Source organism: Bufo bufo, chromosome 4, assembly GCF_905171765.1.
Source record: "Bufo bufo chromosome 4, aBufBuf1.1, whole genome shotgun sequence".
Taxonomy (NCBI): domain Eukaryota; kingdom Metazoa; phylum Chordata; class Amphibia; order Anura; family Bufonidae; genus Bufo; species Bufo bufo.
In genome coordinates, this window is record NC_053392.1 from 169,496,818 (window position 1) to 169,515,728 (window position 18,911).

An 18,911-nucleotide genomic window follows, 5' to 3' on the forward strand; every position below is an offset into this window, starting at 1 on the left:
CAATGGGGCTTATCTGTACCAAGGGCAGTGATACTATTCGTGAAGTCACTGGACCTGAGAAGGCTGAGGTGCTACTGCCAGCTCTGCTTACTTCTCAAACAGCTGTTCGGCGGGGGTCCCGGATGTCGAACCCCAGCCAATCAGATGCCAATGATCTATCCCCTGGATAGATCATCAGTAAAAAAAAAAAAGCTGCAGAACCTCTTTAAGTAACACTCAAGTAAGACTGAGCTACTTAAACCTACAGTACTGTGCAAACGTTTTAGGCAGGTGTGGTAAAAGTTCTGCAAAGTAAGAATGCTTTTCAAACATAGAAGTGTTTGTTTATTTTTATTAATTATCACAATGCAAAGGGAATGAACAAAAGAGAAATGTAAATCAGATCAATATTTGGTGTGACCACCCTTTGCCTTTAAAACAGCATAATTTCTTCACACACTCACACACCTTTTGAAGGAACTTGGCAGGGAGGATGTTCCAAACAACTTGGAGAACTAACTACAGATCTTCTGTGGATGTAGGCATTCTCCAATCCTTCTGTCTCTTCATGTAATCCCAGAAAGACTTGATGATGGGGAACATCCTTGTTGTTCTTTACCCTGAGCATAGGTCATCAATATCAGTATGAGCGGAGCCTTCTCTTCACTGTTTATCTGCTTGCCGTCGCAACTGCAGAGGAGAGCAGTGTAATTACAACATGCCATCCCATTCACTTCAATGGAACAGCTCCTTCCTATTCAAGTGAATAGAAAGGAGCCATCCCATTAAAGTAAATCAAATTCTGAAATTCGGATCGAATTCCACTACGTTTTATTTTGTGGAGCTTTATTTTCCAGATATTATTTAGTTATGTTTTCTTTATGTATATAATGTCATGTTTTCATTACCTCTTTACCTGTTGACTGGGTTCATGCTGTGCACATATTAGATACACAAGTAATGGCACTCTACTCTGCTCCATGCTATATACTGTATATTTGCAGCTGACATGTTATTCATATTCCTACTGTAGCTGGCTGCAGATTGGATCCTGCGGGTCCGTTTCTTCCTACAAACACAAAGCAAGCCCTGTCAAACATGTTACAAAGACGGTCGGGCACAGTCATGCAGCCTCCCTCCATGCATGTGATCGGCTCTCAACAGCAGCTATTACAGATAAAACTATTACAACAGCAGCAGCAGCAACAACGACTCCTTCGGCAGCATGTACAAGCAAGAACACTTCAGCAGGTACCCCTGTAATATGTTCCTATCACATTGTACCAGTCAGCGCGTTCGCTTTTTTACTTTTGTAGTGATGCATAGAAACTGGAATGACCTCACCATGGAGGATGTAGGCCAGATGTTGCCACATCATGACTTGAGACAGGATAAATTGTTACCTAATCCCCTCTCCGCATGTGTTGTGTTCTCTCTTGACACGAAGGACAAATTGGATGTTTAGAGAAACAATAACTCCAATCATGTTTGTACACATGTCGCCATGATAATGGCAATATAACGCACACTTATGGTTTCTATGATGCTAAAATCACAGACCTAATTGAATTCATCTGCACAGTGTATTATAGTCATAATTCCATCTTCCCGTGACAAACGTTATATTTAGCTTAATAAATCTCTACAGTCCTGCGACTGGTATATCTGGGCCATAAAAGGTAATAGTAGAATTATGGAATATAGAAGTATACAATCCTGTTAGGATTGAGACAGAGGCATAGCTATAGGGGGTGCAGAGGTAGCAGTCGCTACCAGGCCCAGGAGCCTGAGGGGGCCCGAAGACCCTTGTGCCACATAAGAAGACGATGGTATTATAGAAAGTGCATGCAGGTCAAGTTACACTTCTAGCTGGAGGGAAGGGGTAGGTCAAGAATTTGGCATGGGGGGGGGTGTCATTTTTAAATTTTTGCCTCAGGCAGCACGAAGGTAATGTCCTTCCCTGCCACTGGCCACAAAGTACTAAGGGCAGGGGGGCCCAAGCTGACTTCTTGCACCAGGGTCCATGAGCCTTTAGCTACGCCCCTGGATTGAGATACAAGTGATCTTTTTATTTTTTAGTAAGAACTAGTATGAGCTAAGAGTCATAGTAATGATATTAGGACTAGGTCATTAGAGTCAATATATAAGCAAATAATGAAATTAGTGCTGAGCGAAGTATTAAAAAATTTGATTTGGCTGCTTTGCCAAATTTTACCCAAAAATTTGCTTTGCAACAAAAGAAAATTTTGTTTGGTGCCACCCCCTGTCATTGTCCCCATCAGATGCCACGTTTATGGCTAATGATGGCATCTGATAGCACTATTACAGTGTGAAATGTAAAAAAAATGGAAATAAATGACATCATACTTATCTCATCCATTTGCTCACAACGGATGCCGGCCGCCAGCATCTTGATTGAAGATCTGGCACGAAATCTTGCGCGGCCCATGATGACGTCATCATGTCAGGCGGCGTGGTGACATCATACGTCACCGCACACAGGATTTTGTGTGAGATCTTCAATCAAGAAGATCGTTACGACCTAATAGATGAGGTAAGTATGATTTTTTTTACACCATTTTAGGGAAAATCCATTCGCTACCACGAAGCATGAGGAAAGGCTTTGCAGCAATTTTCCCTGAAATTCAGATTGAAGTCCACTTAGTGGACTTCGATTCGCTCAACAGTGAATGAAACCTTGAAAATGGAACCGGTCGTTCATATAGTCTAATCATTATGACATGCATGCCTATCTATTGATGAATAAAGCCATGATAGCATTTATAGTAATAAGGTGCAGCTTGAAAAGCAGCTCATCCCTGCCACCCTCTAGAAAGACCTGTCATTTCAGAAAACATTCCTACCCTTCCAAATAAATCAGGATTGTTTTGGGGAATATTAGAATTTATTTTAAGAAGAATAGAAACTTTCTATAAAATCCCTGTTTTTATTACCAGAAAAGCGTCACCTTGTTACATGACTCTTTGAACATCTCACGGGACTAATGCCAACCGTTGAACCCCTGTCAACTCCATCCTAGCTGTAATTTACACCCATTGAATGTTATACACAAAAATATACTCGAGAAGGGGGCAAGCTACATAAACACATAGACATATGTGACACGAGCTGACCCCTTTGCATTTTTACTGCTTGATAAACAGTAATAATCACAATGTTTGTGTTGCTCCAAAACCTACATCAAAACTGAAGCATTTGCAAGGACATATATTCCAGATGTCACGTCCAGCAAGACAAACTGGGAAAACATTTCATGTAAGACAAAAAGTTCTCTGTTTTCATAACACTCGTCATACAAAATAATTCATTCCCCCTTTTCCTCAGATAATATAAAATATTATTATAGTCTGACTTATGGCCTTGAGCAGGAAATACGGATTCCACTTACTTACTGTCTCCACTCGGACTAGCTTTATTTTTATAGTAATAGTCTATACGTTTTCTTAGATCGACTGCTCCCATTATTTTCTTTAGGACTCAGTAGGTGTTATCATGAACATAAGAGTGTCAGGCGTATCCTTGGTCTTTAGGAAAGGGTCACTTAAGGAATTCTCTGTAAGATTGTGCGGCCAAGCATATGTTACGGGGGTGAGTAAAGGGTAGCAGCCACCAACATAGCTGACAAACAGACTAGTCATTTGTCCAACAGGTCCTACCTATTATCTCAGTTGCAGTCTACATTCCCAAATTCCGTCTGCTGCTAAAAACAACCTCACATAACATGGAACCTTCTCTGAGGAGAAGAAGCTTTCTTTCCCACGAAGTTGACAATACGCTGACACAAGAATGTCTCTTGTGTGTTATTGTGGTGGAATATATAGGGAACAATTCCACAGTTCACTTCACAGCAATTCCCAAAGTCTTTATACTGCCTTTACTATGCGAGACAAAAATATGATATTTACTGTGTAGTAAAAATGATTGTTATTAGAGGCCCGATAAGCAGGTGGCAGATGAAAGAGAGGAGCAAATACATGCTGGGTAGGGGAAGAGCGCTCATCAGTGAGCTGTTAAACTGCATGTTTTGTATAATAGCTACTATACACTCACCTAAAGAATTATTAGGAACACCTGTTCTATTTCTCATTTATGCAATTATCTAGTCAACCAATCACATGGCAGTTGCTTCAATGCATTTAGGGATGTGGTCCTGGTCAAGACAATCTCCTGAACTCCAAACTGAATGTCAGAATGGCAAAGAAAGGTGATTTAAGCAATTTTGAGCGTGGCATGGTTGTTGGTGCCAGACGGGCCGCTCTGAGTATTTCACAATCTGCTCAGTTATTGGGATTTTCACGCACAACCATTTCTAGGGTTTACAAAGAATGGTGTAAAAAGGGAAAAACATCCAGTATGCGGCAGTCCTGTGGGCAAAAATGCCTTGTGGATGCTAGAGGTAAGAGGAGAATGGGCCGACTGATTCAAGCTGATAGAAGAGCAACGTTGACTGAAATAACCACTCGTTACAACCGAGGTATGCAGCAAAGCATTTGTGAAGCCACAACACGCACAACAGCAGAAGACCCCACCGGGTACCACTCATCTCCACTACAAATAGGAAAAAGAGGCTACAATTTGCACGAGCTCACCAAAATTGGACTGTTGAAGACTGGAAAAATGTTGCCTGGTCTGATGAGTCTCGATCTCTGTTGAGACATTCAAATGGTAGAGTCCGAATTTGGCGTAAACAGAATGAGAACATGTATCCATCCTCTGATGGCTACTTCCAGCAGGATAATGCACCATGTCACAAAGCTCGAATCATTTCAAATTGGTTTCTTGAACATGACAATGAGTTCACTGTACTAAAATGGCCCCCACAGTCACCAGATCTCAACCCAATAGAGCATCTTTGGGATGTGGTGGAACGGGAGCTTCGTGCCCTGGATGTGCATCCCTCAAATCCCCATCTACTGCAAGATGATATCCTATCAATATGGGCTAACATTTCTAAATAATGCTATCAGCACCTTGTTGAATCAATGCCACGTAGAATTAAGGCAGTTCTGAAGGCAAAGGGGGTCCAACACCGTATTAGTATGGTGTTCCTAATAATTCTTTAGGTGAGTGTATATATACAGTACAGACCAAAAGTTTGGACACACCTTCTCATTCAAAGAGTTTTCTTTATTTTCATGACTATGAAGGCATCAAAACTATGAATTAACACATGTAGAATTATATACATAACAAACAAGTGTGAAACAACTGAAAACATGTCATATTCTAGGTTCTTCAAAGTAGCCACCTTTTGCTTTGATTACTGCTTTGCACACTCTTGGCATTCTCTTGATGAGCTTCAAGAGGTAGTCCCCTGAAATGGTCTTCCAACAGTCTTGAAGGAGTTCCCAGAGATGCTTAGCACTTGTTGGCCCTTTTGCCTTCACTCTGCGGTCCAGCTCACCCCAAACCATCTCGATTGGGTTCAGGTCCGGTGACTGTGGAGGCCAGGTCATCTGGCGCAGCGCCCCATCACTCTCCTTCATGGTCAAATAGCCCTTACTTTCAAAGTTTTCCCAATTTTTCGGCTGACTGACTGATCTTCATTTCTTAAAGTAATGATGGCCACTCGTTTTTCTTTACTTAGCTGCCATAATACAAATTCTAACAGTCTGTGTATCCACCTGACTTCTCCTCAACGCAACTGATGGTCCCAACCCCATTTATAAGGCAAGAAATCCCACTTATTAAACCTGACAGGGCACACCTGTGAAGTGAAAACCATTTCAGGGGACTACCTCTTGAAGCTCATCAAGAGAATGCCAAGAGTGTGCAAAGCAGTAATCAAAGCAAAAGGTGGCTACTTTGAAAAACCTAGAATATGACATATTTTCAGTTGTTTCACACTTGTTTGTTATGTATATAATTAATTTATAGTTTTGATGCCTTCAGTGTGAATCTACAATTTTCATAGTCATGAAAATAAAGAAAACTCTTTGAATGAGAAGGTGTGTCCTTTTGGTCTGTACTGTATATATATATTATATATATATATATATATATATATATATATATATATATATATATATATATCTGCATGTTTGTAAGCACCTTTGTGGACATTTGGGATAAATCAGGCCAGGGGCTTATCTAAAGGCTCATGGGCCCAAGTGCAAGAGTTCAGCTTGGGCCCCCCTTCCCTTAGTGCTTTGTGGCCAGGGGCAGGAAGCAGATAGCCTTGTGCTGCCTGAGGCGAAAATTGAAATGGCAACACCTACCCCCCATGTTAAATTCTTGACCTAACTCCTTCCCTCCAGCCAGAGGTGTAACTTGACCAGCAAGCACTTTCTATAATACTAGTGTCTTCTTATGTGGCACAAGAGTCTTTGGGCCCCCTCAGGCTCCTGGGCCCAGTAGCGACTGCTACCACTGCATCCCTATAGCTATGCCCCTGATCCATGCCCTTCAGTAAACTGATGTTGCATCCAAAGCTCCTTGCTTTGGAGTAACATTGAAATCCTAAGCATTCAAAATCTAAAAAATGCCTACAATATGCCAGTTTTCTCAGTTCCTACTCATGGGAGTGCAGGAAGCAAGAAATTACTATTTTCTTAGTTATATAGAGGAAATCACAATCAGACACAGGGGCGTAACGATCGTGGTCGCAGGGGGTGCGACTGCGACCGGGCCCGGCAGGGGGAGGGGGGGCCACTGTACTAACATGTAATGAAGCGCTGTGACGGGGCCCGGCATGAAGTACAGTGACAATGTCTCCAATACATGTTTAATATGAGGCAATGTGGGGGAGGTTTGCGCAGAGGGGGGGGGGGGAAGAGGGGGGACGCGCGCACTCACTCACATACACTCGGCCCGGCAGTTCTTGTCACTGCCGGGCGGTCTCCAGATCATCAGTGAAGCAGGAGCTCTAGCGCTCCCTCTGCAGGCCGCACATCGCACTGCTGGCTGTGGGAGGAGCGCTGAAGGCCCGGGAAACTACCTTCAGTACAGCCAGCAGCGCGATGTGAGTGTGGCAGCGCAACATCAGGGAAGAGGGTAAGTATGTTTTTTTTTTTTTTCTTTTCCTAACACTGCAGACTGGGGGGAAAGGGGAAGGAGGGGGGTTGATGGGCACAACTAGAGTGAGGGGGCACAAAAGTGGGCATCTCTACTGAGGGGGCACCTAATCTGCCATAACTACTGTGAGGGGGGCACATATAAAGGCATAACTATGAGGCGGCACATATATCAACTACTGTGAGGAGGGGCACATAATCTGGCATAACCACTGTGAGGAGCACATATGTGGACATATCTAATGTGAGGGGCACATAATCTGGCATAACTACTGTGAGGGGGCACATATCTGGCATAAATACAGTGAGGGGGCACATATTTGGCATAACTACTGTTAGGGGGCACATATTTGGCATAACTACTGTGAGGGGCACATATCTGGGCATAACTACTGTGATAGGAACAAAGGTGGGCATAACTGCTGTGAGGGGCCACAAGAAGGACATACCTTTTGTGAAGGGACCACAAGGTGGGCTTAATTACTGTGAAAGGCCACAAGGTGGGCATTAGTACTGTGAGGGGCCACAATATGGACATTAGTACTGTGTGGTAGCACTTAGGGGAAATGTGCTAAATTACCCTGCTATACATTGGCATAGCTCAGTCTACCAGACCAGCACAGCGCCCCCTGCTGGTAGTTTCATAGGGGCAGTCACCATCCCTTCCTTATGTGATTATTCTTTTTTTCCCTATCACCACAGGGACCTTGTTCTGGATCCAGCGGACATCACGCCGACGCCAGCGACACCCTGGATGAGGTAGGACCAGATTTTATTAGGACTGGGTGAGTGTAGCCATGCATTGGGCTTAGGGCTCTTTAACACGAGCGGATCCTGTGCTGGTAATCCGCTGCGTGAAAGACAGCCAAGCCCCGCTCCGGACAGCAGAGACACGTAGCAGTAACATAATTGAAAATGCTCTTTGCCTCTCTGTGATCGTTTTGCTACAAAATCACGGTGACAACTTTATCTCACTGTGATTTTGTAGTAAAAAGGTCACAGAGAGGCAAAGAGCATTATCAATCATGTTACTGCTCCGTGTCTCTGCTGTCCGGAACGGGGCTTGGCCCTCATTTACGCAGCGGACTAGCCGCATGGGAAAGAGCCCTTAGTAAGAAAATCTGCCGCTTCTTTGTAAAAATGGGGGGGGGGGGGGGCCCCGATCCAAAGTTTGCACTGGGGCCCATAACACAACACTCTAGTTACGCCACTGATCAGACACTAGGCCTGCAGTATAAGGATCCTGCCAAACAGATCCCAGTAACTCAGCTTTCTGGATCCTGTCGAGTTGACCCTTCCTGTGAGTGTGACAAAGGGGGAGTGAGATATTGGAGTAATCGGCAGTCACATCGAAAGTTTTGTAAGCATCAGGCTCTCAAGATCATCTTAATCTGAAAAAAAAAAGCTTGCTATTCAGGGTACCAAACATAAACTGCCCTAGTTTGCATTGATCAAATATAACCCCTAGGACACATGGCCTTAAAAGAGTGAGTCACTCTGCAGATTTAAAACTTTCCTTAAAGGAGTCTTCCGGTTTGCATCAACATCCTTTAAAATAATCATGTATAATGGTAGCTGTAATTTGGTAATGCATTTTCGTCTTCTGTTCTGGGCTGTGGTTACATGACTATGTCCATTCATGATGTTATGTTCATGGACGTGTCAAAGCAGCAACAGGGGACAGTGATAGGGGAGTGTCTATGTAACTGACTGGGTGGGAGGAGCTATAAACTAGCTGGGTGTTGTTAGAGGCAGTGATAGGGGAGTGTCTATGTAACTGACTGGGTGGGAGGAGCTATAAACCAGCTGGGTGTTAGAGGATGTGCTGGAGGCGTGGCAGAAAAAGTGGAACAGTATCATGGGTTTGGTTGGACATAACAGGAACAGGAAGTGCTACATACAGGATGTAACAAACCAGAGTGATTTGTGTACATGGCATGGTGGAAATGGGTCAGGAGAGTCCAAATTGAAAAAGAAAAAGCATTGAAGATGTACATGAGGTAGGCAGCTACATGAGCACATCTGTTAAATACCACTGTAATACCCGAAAAGCCTTTTTAACTTTCAGCCATGCTGTGCATACTAATTTATATAATGGAACTGATTATTGTCACTCTGTATAGCCCTACAAGCATCACTTACTGTATATCTCTTCCAAAGCTGCCTCGCCAATCAAAAAAACTTCTGGGCTATGTGGTTCCATAATACCTTCCAAAGCACCGTGCCGAAGGCATACTGATCACAGAACTTGGAGCGCAGATAATTAGTGTTTTAATATTTTCGGTGTCTAATTATGTTAATATACTCTACATAAATAAATGTGAGTTCCATTCGAATCCGAATTGTTGGTGATTTGATTTGGAAGAATTTAGAGAGAGAAGCCAAGCTTAAAAGTGTAAAACTTCCTGGATGTAAACTTTTGTAAATATGGTTCTTGGACATCCACAAAGGTTTGTTGAGTTAAAAAGAAAAACAAAATTTTATGTGCCCTACTAGATAATTCTGAGTGAATAAACGCAGGATCCTCATCTCTTTGCCACTTGAAAAGTCATTGAGAAGAGTGTATCCAGCGTTGAAGAAGCCTCTGAGTGGGTTCTGTGCAATGTCTCATTTTCCCTGTGGTTGTGCTGCAGGGAAATTGAACCCTTGCTGCCAGACTTTGTAACAGCTTACATCTAAATGCTGAAGGATCAACAGTTTATTGCCAGGGGACCCTTCTAATAAGTAGATATTGTCTGTAGTGGCGATCTCCTTTAATCTCTCCTCCCAATCAGCGTGAGTGACACTAGGGAGCGGGCTGCTATTAGCTGCTCCCCCTATCGCTGAATGTTTTTTATCCGCGTGACGGGAAGATGCAGCAGTGGCCGTGCAGGGATCCGGAGCGAAGCGGGTGTGTTGAGCGGGGTAAGTATAACCTATATGAGGGACCCGGGCATTGAGGGGGGGTCATTACAGGGGTTGGACAACCCCTTTAAGAAGTAATGGGTTACATTAGAAATATGCATTTGTATACCAGAAAGTATACAAAATGCTTGTATCATGGCAAAGCATGATGGACCATGTAGTTAAGATACATCTACTCTCTGTATAGGGTTTTATAAAACCTAGGCTGTCAGTTTCCTGTTAAATTATGTATGTAGGCAAAAATTAAATTGCATTCTATGATCTAACCATGGCTTCCAATAGACCAAATATATGCCAAAACAGCCAGCATGCAGTTTTCTGCATCTACAAAAATGTCACATGTCTCATTGCAATGATAACTTTATCTCGAAGCAGATGAAAAGGTACAGTATATCCTGTATAAAGGCATGTACAGTATATCCTGTATAAAGGCATACTGTATATGCGGCAATCCCTTTTACTATTAAAGATACTGAATAATACTGTAGTTGATGTGGCACGCACAGCTCTAGATGTAAAGGCTATGTATACCTTTGAGGGCAATTTTTTATGATTGCATTTTACTCATTTTGGGCTTAAAATCATTTTTTCAATTGATCTTTATAAAAAAATATTGAGCACAAAGGGTTAACTGTTTGTCTAGCTATGCGAATCCTACTTTCACTTTTACTTTATGCTGGACACTCTAATTTACTAAGAGGTCACAAACACTTATTTAGGTCACATTCTTATCAGTAAGTTATTGAGCTTTAATAAGTGTTAATAATGTCAGAGAGCAGAGATAAAGAGCCCGTCAGCTACCTGTCTGATGGAAGAGAGAGAAAATGAAGATCCTGCTAATAACGCATCCCAGCTATGTACATAGAAAAGGACTCCATACTTTAAATAAAGACCAATAATAATAATGAAAATGCCCCCAAAGGTTTACATAGTCTTTAAAGTTGTATCTCATTAAAAAGAAGTGAAAACAGACAGATGCAGCCTTTCATATTGATACCATATTCCTAAATCCAAGTGTCTTATCAAGAACCACTTTATTTCAAATGATGAAATGTGAATCAACTTGCAATGGTCTCTTCTGGGCCATCGTAAACTGAAACTAGACACTACATACAATGCCTCACACTCAGACACGACCAAGCAACATGGCCATTTCTCTGGTAAAAACACCTGTCTTGCTGTCTAGTAGATCCTCTTTATAGTACAGTGCGGTACTACGTGCCCTGTACTGCCCCCTGTCTGTGCCAGGATGAGCTGCTCATTCGGATGTCAGGTGAGGGCGGATCCATTTGATTTTTCTGGTGCACTGTGTGCTATACACGACCCTGAAGAAGCCCCTGTCCTCCTCATAGGAAGTGATTTACAGTTCCATCATCTATTCTTGACTGTTGTATGTCTTAGTTATCTGCTTATTTTTCTACAATCTTCATTGTCTCTTAATCAGGAATTAAATTTTGGGGCTTTAAAACCAATTACTAGTTTTCCGTACAGTAATGGAAGCAAATTACCATGGTCTCAATATTGGTTGTTCCGGATCCAATTAATATTACACCTTGAGAGACCACTGTATAATGTACTAATGTATTAATGATAACTACACTCACCTAAAGAATTATTAGAAACACCTGTTCTATTTCTCATTTGCCTTCAGAACTGCCTTAATTCTACGTGGCATTGATTCAACAAGGTGCTGATAGCATTCTTTAGAAATGTTGGCCCATATTGATAGGATAGCATCTTGCAGTTGATGGAGATTTGAGGGATGCACATCCAGGGCACGAAGCTCCCGTTCCACCACATCCCAAAGATGCTCTATTGGGTTGAGATCTGGTGACTGTGGGGGCCATTTTAGTACAGTGAACTCATTGTCATGTTCAAGAAACCAATTTGAAATGATTTGAGCTTTGTGACATGGTGCATTATCCTGCTGGAAGTAGCCATCAGAGGATAAGTACATGGTGGTCATGAAGGGATAGACATGGTCAGAATCAATGCTCAGGTAGCCTGTGGCATTTAAATGATGCCTAATTGGCACTAAGGGGCCTAAAGTGTGCCCAGAAAACATCCCCCACACCATTACACCACCACCACCAGCCTGCACAGTGGTAACAAGGCATGATGGATACATGTTCTCATTCGGTTTACGCCAAATTCGGACTCTACCATTTGAATGTCTCAACAGAAATCGAGACTCATCAGACCAGGCAACATTTTTCCAGTTTTCAACAGTCCAATTTTGGTGAGCTCGTGCAAATTGTAGCCTCTTTTTCCTATTTGTAGTGGAGATGAGTGGTACCCGGTAGGGTCTTCTGCTGTTGTAGCCCATCCGCCTCAAGGTTGTGCGTGTTGTGGCTTCACAAATGCTTTGCTGCATACCTCGGTTGTAACGAGTGGTTATTTCAGTCAACGTTGCTCTTCTATCAGCTTGAATCAGTCGGCCCATTCTCCTCTGACCTCTAGCATCCACAAGGCATTTTCGCCCACAGGACTGCCGCATACTGGATGTTTTTCCCTTTTCACACCATTCTTTGTAAACCCTAGAAATGGTTGTGCGTCAAAATCCCAGTAACTGAGCAGATTGTGAAATACTCAGACCGGCCCGTCTGGCACCAACAACCATACCATGCTCAAAATTGCTTAAATCACCTTTCTTTCCCATTCTGACATTCAGTTTGGAGTTCAGGAGATTGTCTTGACCAGGACCACACCCCTAAATGCATTGAAGCAACTGCCATGTGATTGGTTGACTAGATAATTGCATTAATGAGAAATAGAACAGGTGTTCCTAATAATTCTTTAGGTGAGTGTAGAGTTGAGCGGACACCTGGATGTTCGGGTTCGGCAGGTTCGGCCAAACTTGAAAAAAAAGTTCGGATTCGGGACCCGAACTTGACCCCGATTGAAGTCAATAGGGACCCAAACTTTTGGCCCCTAAAATGGCTCTAAAATAGTCCTGGAAAGGGCTAGAGGGCTGCAAAAGGCATCAAAATGTGCTTAACAGCATGGCAATTGTTCTGCAAACAAATGTGGAAATGACTTAAAATAACATAAAATACAGAAAAAATAATAATAATCTTGATCAAGGAGTAGGAGGTTGAGGAGGCGGTGGATGGGTGGATGTGGCGGTGTAGGTTGACGTGGCGGTGTAGGTGGAAGCGGCGGTGAAGGAGGAATAGGTAGCCAACACTGATTTGTGTTATTTTTTATTTTTAAATTGGGGTATCCCCCAAAATATTGGGACATATAACAAAATAAAACAAAGAATAAGTGCACTTGAGTACAAGAATAGATGGTTGAGGCTGGTATAAATGTCTATTCTGCACAAGGTACGGACAAGTCCTGTGGGATCCATGCCTGGTTCATTTTAATAAACGTAAGCTTGTCCACATTGGCTGCGGCCTGTGATAATGCTCTCTGCCGTGCTAAACACACGTTCACACTATACACTGGATGCAGGGCAGGTCAGCACCTCCAAGGCTGACAAAGCTTTTCCACATTTTGGCCATGCTAACCCAACCTTCTCAGGTGCTGGCGGTGCCGCAGCTGCGTTGGCGACCTCTTCCTCCTCCTCTGCCTTCGCCTTGTGCTTCCACTGTGCCCCCGCTGTCAGGTGGGAATGCTATCATCAGCGTGCGCTTGTAGTCGCGCATCTTCCGATCAGTAACAGATGCTTTCACTAAATTTTGTTCCCTGTCAGCAATGCAGCGCAGGGGTTCATTCACGGCAAAAGGGGGTTCATGTCACCCAGAAATAGAACAGAGGATTTTGAGAGATTTAGGCCCATGTCAGCAATGCAGAGCAGGGGTTCATTCACGGCAAAAGGGGGTTCATGTCACCCAGCAATACAACAGAGGATTTTGAGAGATTTAGGCCCCTGTCACCCAGGCACAGCAGGGGTTCATTCTCGGCAAAAGGGGGTTCATGTCACCCAGCAATAGAACAGAGGATTTTGAGAGATTTAGGGCCCTGTCACCCAGGCACATCAGGGGTTCATTCATGGCAAAAGGGGGTTCATGTCACCCAGCAATACAACAGAGGATTTTGAGAGATTTAGGCCCCTGTCACCCAGGCACAGAAGGGGTTCATTCACGGCAAAAGGGGGTTCATGTCACCCAGCAATAGAACAGAGGATTTTGAGAGATTTAGGTCCCTGTCACCGAGGCACAGCAGGGGTTCATTTACGGCAAAAGGGGGTTCTTGTCACCCAGCAATACAACAGAGGATTTTTAGAGATTGCACCTGCACCTGTAGTCGCGCATCTTCCGATCGCGCTCCAGTGAGGGAATTAAGGACGGCACATTGTCTTTATAACGGGGATTCAGCAGGGTGGCCACCCTCTAGTCAGCACACATTAAAATGTGGGCAACTCTGCTGTCGTTGCGCAGGCACTGCGGCATGTAGTCGCTCATGTGTGCCAGGCTGCCCAGAGTTAAGGACAAGCTGTCCTCTGTGGGAGGCGTATCGTCTGCGTCCTCCGTATCCTTCCAGCCACGCACCAGTGATGGGCCCGAGCTGCGTTGGGTGCCACCCCGCTGTGAACATGCTTCATCCCCATCCTCCTTCTCCTCCTCCTCGTCCTCCAGTAGTGGGCCCTGGCTGGCCAAATTTGCACCTGGCCTCTAATGTTGCAAAAAACCTCCCTCTGAGCCACTTCTAAAAGACTGGCCTGAAAGTGTTAGAGATGACACAGACGCAGCAACAGACGGCCGGCACTTTACGCAGCAGCTCTGACATGTCGGGGTAGTTGTGAATGAATTTCTGCACCACCAAATTCAGCACATGCGCCAGGCAAGAGATGTGCATCAAACCAGCTAGTCCCAGAGCTGCAACGAGATTTCGCCCATTATCGCACACCACCAGGCCGGGCTTGAGGCTCACTAGCAGCAACCACTCGTCGGTCTGTTGTTCTATACTCCGCCACAACTCCTGCACGGTGTGGGGCCTGTCCTCCAAACACATCAGTTTCAGAACGGCCTGCTGACGTTTACCCCTGGCTGTGCTGAAGTTGGTGGTGAAGGTCTGTCGCTGACCGGATGAGGAGGTGGTAGAAGAGGAGGAGGAAGCCGAGTAGGAAGAGGAGGCAAAGAATGATGCCGTGCGATCCTTGAGGGCGGAAGGACGTGCGCCAAACAGCTCTCCGCCTGGGGCCCAGCCGCTACTACATTTACCCAGTGTGCAGTTAGGGAGATATAGCGTCCCTGGCCGTGCTTACTGGTCCACGTATCTGTGGTTAGGTGGACCTTGCCACAGATGGCGTTGCGCAGTGCACACTTGATTTTATCCGATACTTGGTTGTGCAGGGAGGGCACGGCTCTCCTGGAGAAGTAGTGGCGGCTGGGAACGACGTACTGTGGGACAGCAAGCGACATGAGCTGTCTGAAGCTGTCCGTCTCCACCAGACTGAATGACAGCATTTCAAAGGCCAGTAGTTTAGAAATGCTGGCATTCAGGGCCAGGGATCGAGGGTGGCTAGGTGGGAATTTACGCTTTCTCTCAAAGGTTTGTGAGATGGAGAGCTTAACGCTTCCGTGTGACATGGTGGAGATGCTTGGTGACGGAGGTGGTGTTGTTGGTGGCACATCCTCTGTTTGCTGGGCGTCAGGTGCCAACGTTCCTCCAGAGGAGGAGGAAGAGGCTGAGGCAGCAGCAGAAGAAGGAGCAGGAGGGTCCTGAGCCCTTTCTTGGTTTTGAAGGTGCTTACTCCACTGCAGCCCGTGTCTCGCATGTAGATGCCTGGTCATGCAGGTTGTGCTAAGGTTCAGAACATTAATGCCTCGCTTCAGGCTCTGATGGCACAGCGTGCAAACCACTCGGGTCTTGTCGTCAGCACATTGTGTGAATAAGTGCCATGCCAGGGAACTCCTTGAAGCTGCCTTTGGTGTGCTCAGTCCCTGGTGACGGTGGCCAGTAGCAGGCGAACTGTTTTGGCGACGGCTGCTCTGCTTTTGCACCCTGCTCCCGCTTTTTCTACGCTGTTGGCTCGGTCTCACCACTGCCTCTTCCTCCGAACTGTGAAAGTCAGTGGCACGACCTTCATTCCATGTGGGGTCTAGGACCTCATCGTCCCCTGCATCGTCTTCCACCCAGTCTTCCTCCCTGACCTCCTTTTCGGTCTGCACACTGCAGAAAGACGCAGCAGTTGGCACCTGTGTTTCGTCATCATCAGAGACGTGCTGAGGTGGTATTCCCATGTCCTCATCAGGAAACATAAGTGGTTGTGCGTCAGTGCATTCTATGTCTTCCACCCCTGGGGAAGGGCTACAGTAGGTGGATGCCCTAGGGAAACCCTGCCAGCAGAGTCTTCAAACAGCATAAGAGACTGCTGCATAACTTGAGGCTCAGACAGGTTCCCCGATATGCACGGGGGTGATATGACAGACTGATGGGCATGGGTTTCACGCGCCACCTGTGCTCTTTCTGCAGAAGACTGGGTGGGAGATAATGTGAACGTGCTGGATCATCTGTCGGCCACACAATTGACTAGCACCTGTACTTGCTCAGGCCTTACCATCCTTAGAACAGCATTAGGCTCGACCAAATATCGCTGTAGATTCTGGCGGCTACTGGGACCTGAGGTAGTAGGTTCAGTAGGACGTGTAGCTGTGGCAGAACGGCCACGTGCTCTCCCTGCACCAGAGGCTCCACCAACACCACGACCATGACCGCGTCCCTTATTAGATGTTTGCCTCATAGTTAGCGTTTACAAAGTAAAAAGTGGTTAAGTATGTTAAAAATAATTAACCGCCAATATAAACCCTTATGTAGGGTATTGCACTAAATAATTTTTTATCTGTATTTGTGGCCTAAATGTGACAGTCACCTATGCACGTGTAATCACAGATGTGCAGTATATGAAAAAAAGGCTTTTTTTCACCACGGTATCCTAAAAGCCTTATTTGTGGCCTAAATGTGACAGTCACCTATGCAAGTGTAATCACAGATGTGCAGTATATGAAAAAAAGGTTTCTTTTAACAACAGTAACCTAATAGCCGTATTTGTGGCCTAAATGTGACAGTCACCTATGCGCGTGTAATCCCAGATGTGCAGTATATCAGAGGGATTTTTCACCACAGTATCCTAATAGCCGTATTTGTGGCCAAAATGTGACAATCACCTATGCAATGTAATCACAGATGTGCAGTATATGAAAAAAAGTTTTTTTTTAACAACAGTAACATAATAGCCGTATTTGTGGCCTAAATGTGACAGTCACCTATGCAAGTGAAATCACAGATGTGCAGTATATGAAAAAATTGTTTTTTTAACAACAGTAACCTAATAGCAATATTTGTGGCCTAAATGTGACAGTCCCTTATGCACTTGTAATCCCAGATGTGCAGTATATTAGAGGGATTTTTCACCACAGTATCCTAAAAGCCTTATTTGTGGCCTAAATGTGACAGTCACCTATGCAAGTGTAATCACAGATGTGCAATATATGAAAAAAAGTTTTTTTAAGCACAGTAAGCAAAACGCTGTATTTCTGGACTAGCAGACATGCAGATAGCCTATGCTGGTGCACTATCGTTGCATATAATGGCTGCCGATTATGTATTGATATTGACTAACTGAAGTAAAAAAAAGTTTGTTTTCAGCAGTAGTTGGCTCAGTGCAGGCTTAAAAAAATTGTGCACTGCACCCACAAAACACATTTGCTGTAGATTGCTGAGTAAAAAGGCAGTTCTTGATAATATTTCTCCCTGATCTCTCCCTCACAGCAGCTGCAGCCTCTCCCTACACTAATCCGAGCAGAGTGACGGGCGGCGTTACGTGACTCCAGCTGGTTCACATGCTGCAGTTGGCCGATCACAGCCATGCCAATAGTAGGCATGGCTGTGATGGCCTTTTGGGGCAAGTAGTATGACGCTTGTTGATTGGCTGCTGTGCAGCCTTTCAAAAAGCGCCAAGAAAGCGCCGAACACCGAACCAGAACTTTTACGGAAATGTTCGGGTTCGGGTGCCGAAAAAACTAAAGTTCGGTACGAACCCGAACTTTACAGTTCGGGTTCTCTCAACTCTAATGATAACTTAAAATGTCCTTCTTTTTTCTATATAGGGTCAAACAATGGAACAGGCTGCTCTATTTTCTCAACAAATACGACCTTCCCAAGCATACCCAGGCATTCAGCAAGCGCAGGTACTGTCGCTACTACTACTGGCACCAAGTATTGCTAATGCATTAGATAGAATTTGGATTCTGTAATCTAGTGGATTCCAGTAGATGCATTTGTAATCTCTTGGGTATATTATTTCTATATACTAAATTCAAGAACATGCTACTACCAGTAACATAAAATACTGCAATTGTCTGTCGACTATAAATGCTTATACAGTGGCCATGTGACAAAGAATGATGGATCTCCTAGCTGAAGAACATATTGTATAGGGTTATTATATAGAATCTATAGCCAGTTGTTGTTTAGACTGGTTGGGACCTCAAACTTTTCTGGGGTCCCATCTCATACATCTCAGAGGTTCTTCATAGCATGACATATACAACATCTGCAAGGTCGTCTGTCTGTAGTGTTGTGGCCAGCGGTATAAACAATGCCCCCATATGTGTATGTGTGGCACAGGTGAGTCATAGATAGAAATGGCACAGACACAGAATTTTACAGTAGGGTAGATCATAGCAATATGTACACAACAGCCTCAAACATTTCCAATACGGAAGCAACTGTAGCAGTAGAGCAGAAAAAGGCGCTCATAGGGTTAGTATGTCTGGAGCATGTACGGTACACATGGGTCAAGGAGACTTGCCTTACTGTGCTGCGGTATTAGGCACAACACTAATCAACGTTGGAAAATGTTGGAGTGGCAGGAATACAGATGCAGATCAGCTACTTGCATAAGGCTTGTGCACTTTGAGGGCAATATTTTCACACGTGTGGAGCTGTAAAGGGGGAATATTAATCACCAATATTTATGCAAATATTGATACTTAATATTCATAAATAGGAGGAGCCGTCTATTGATAACTCCGCCTATTTATA

The 18,911-nt window shown here is 44.4% G+C and overlaps 1 protein-coding gene across 1 annotated transcript in view; it reads left to right on the forward strand.

Annotated features, from left to right (window-relative positions):
• Positions 1-18,911, forward strand: part of MED12L (mediator complex subunit 12L) — a 692,480-nt gene that overhangs the window by 628,579 nt on the left and 44,990 nt on the right. The window contains exons 38-39 of the mRNA XM_040429951.1: positions 1,013-1,230; positions 17,975-18,055. Coding sequence (XP_040285885.1) covers positions 1,013-1,230; positions 17,975-18,055 — 299 coding nt within the window. The remainder of the gene's footprint in view (positions 1-1,012; positions 1,231-17,974; positions 18,056-18,911) is intronic.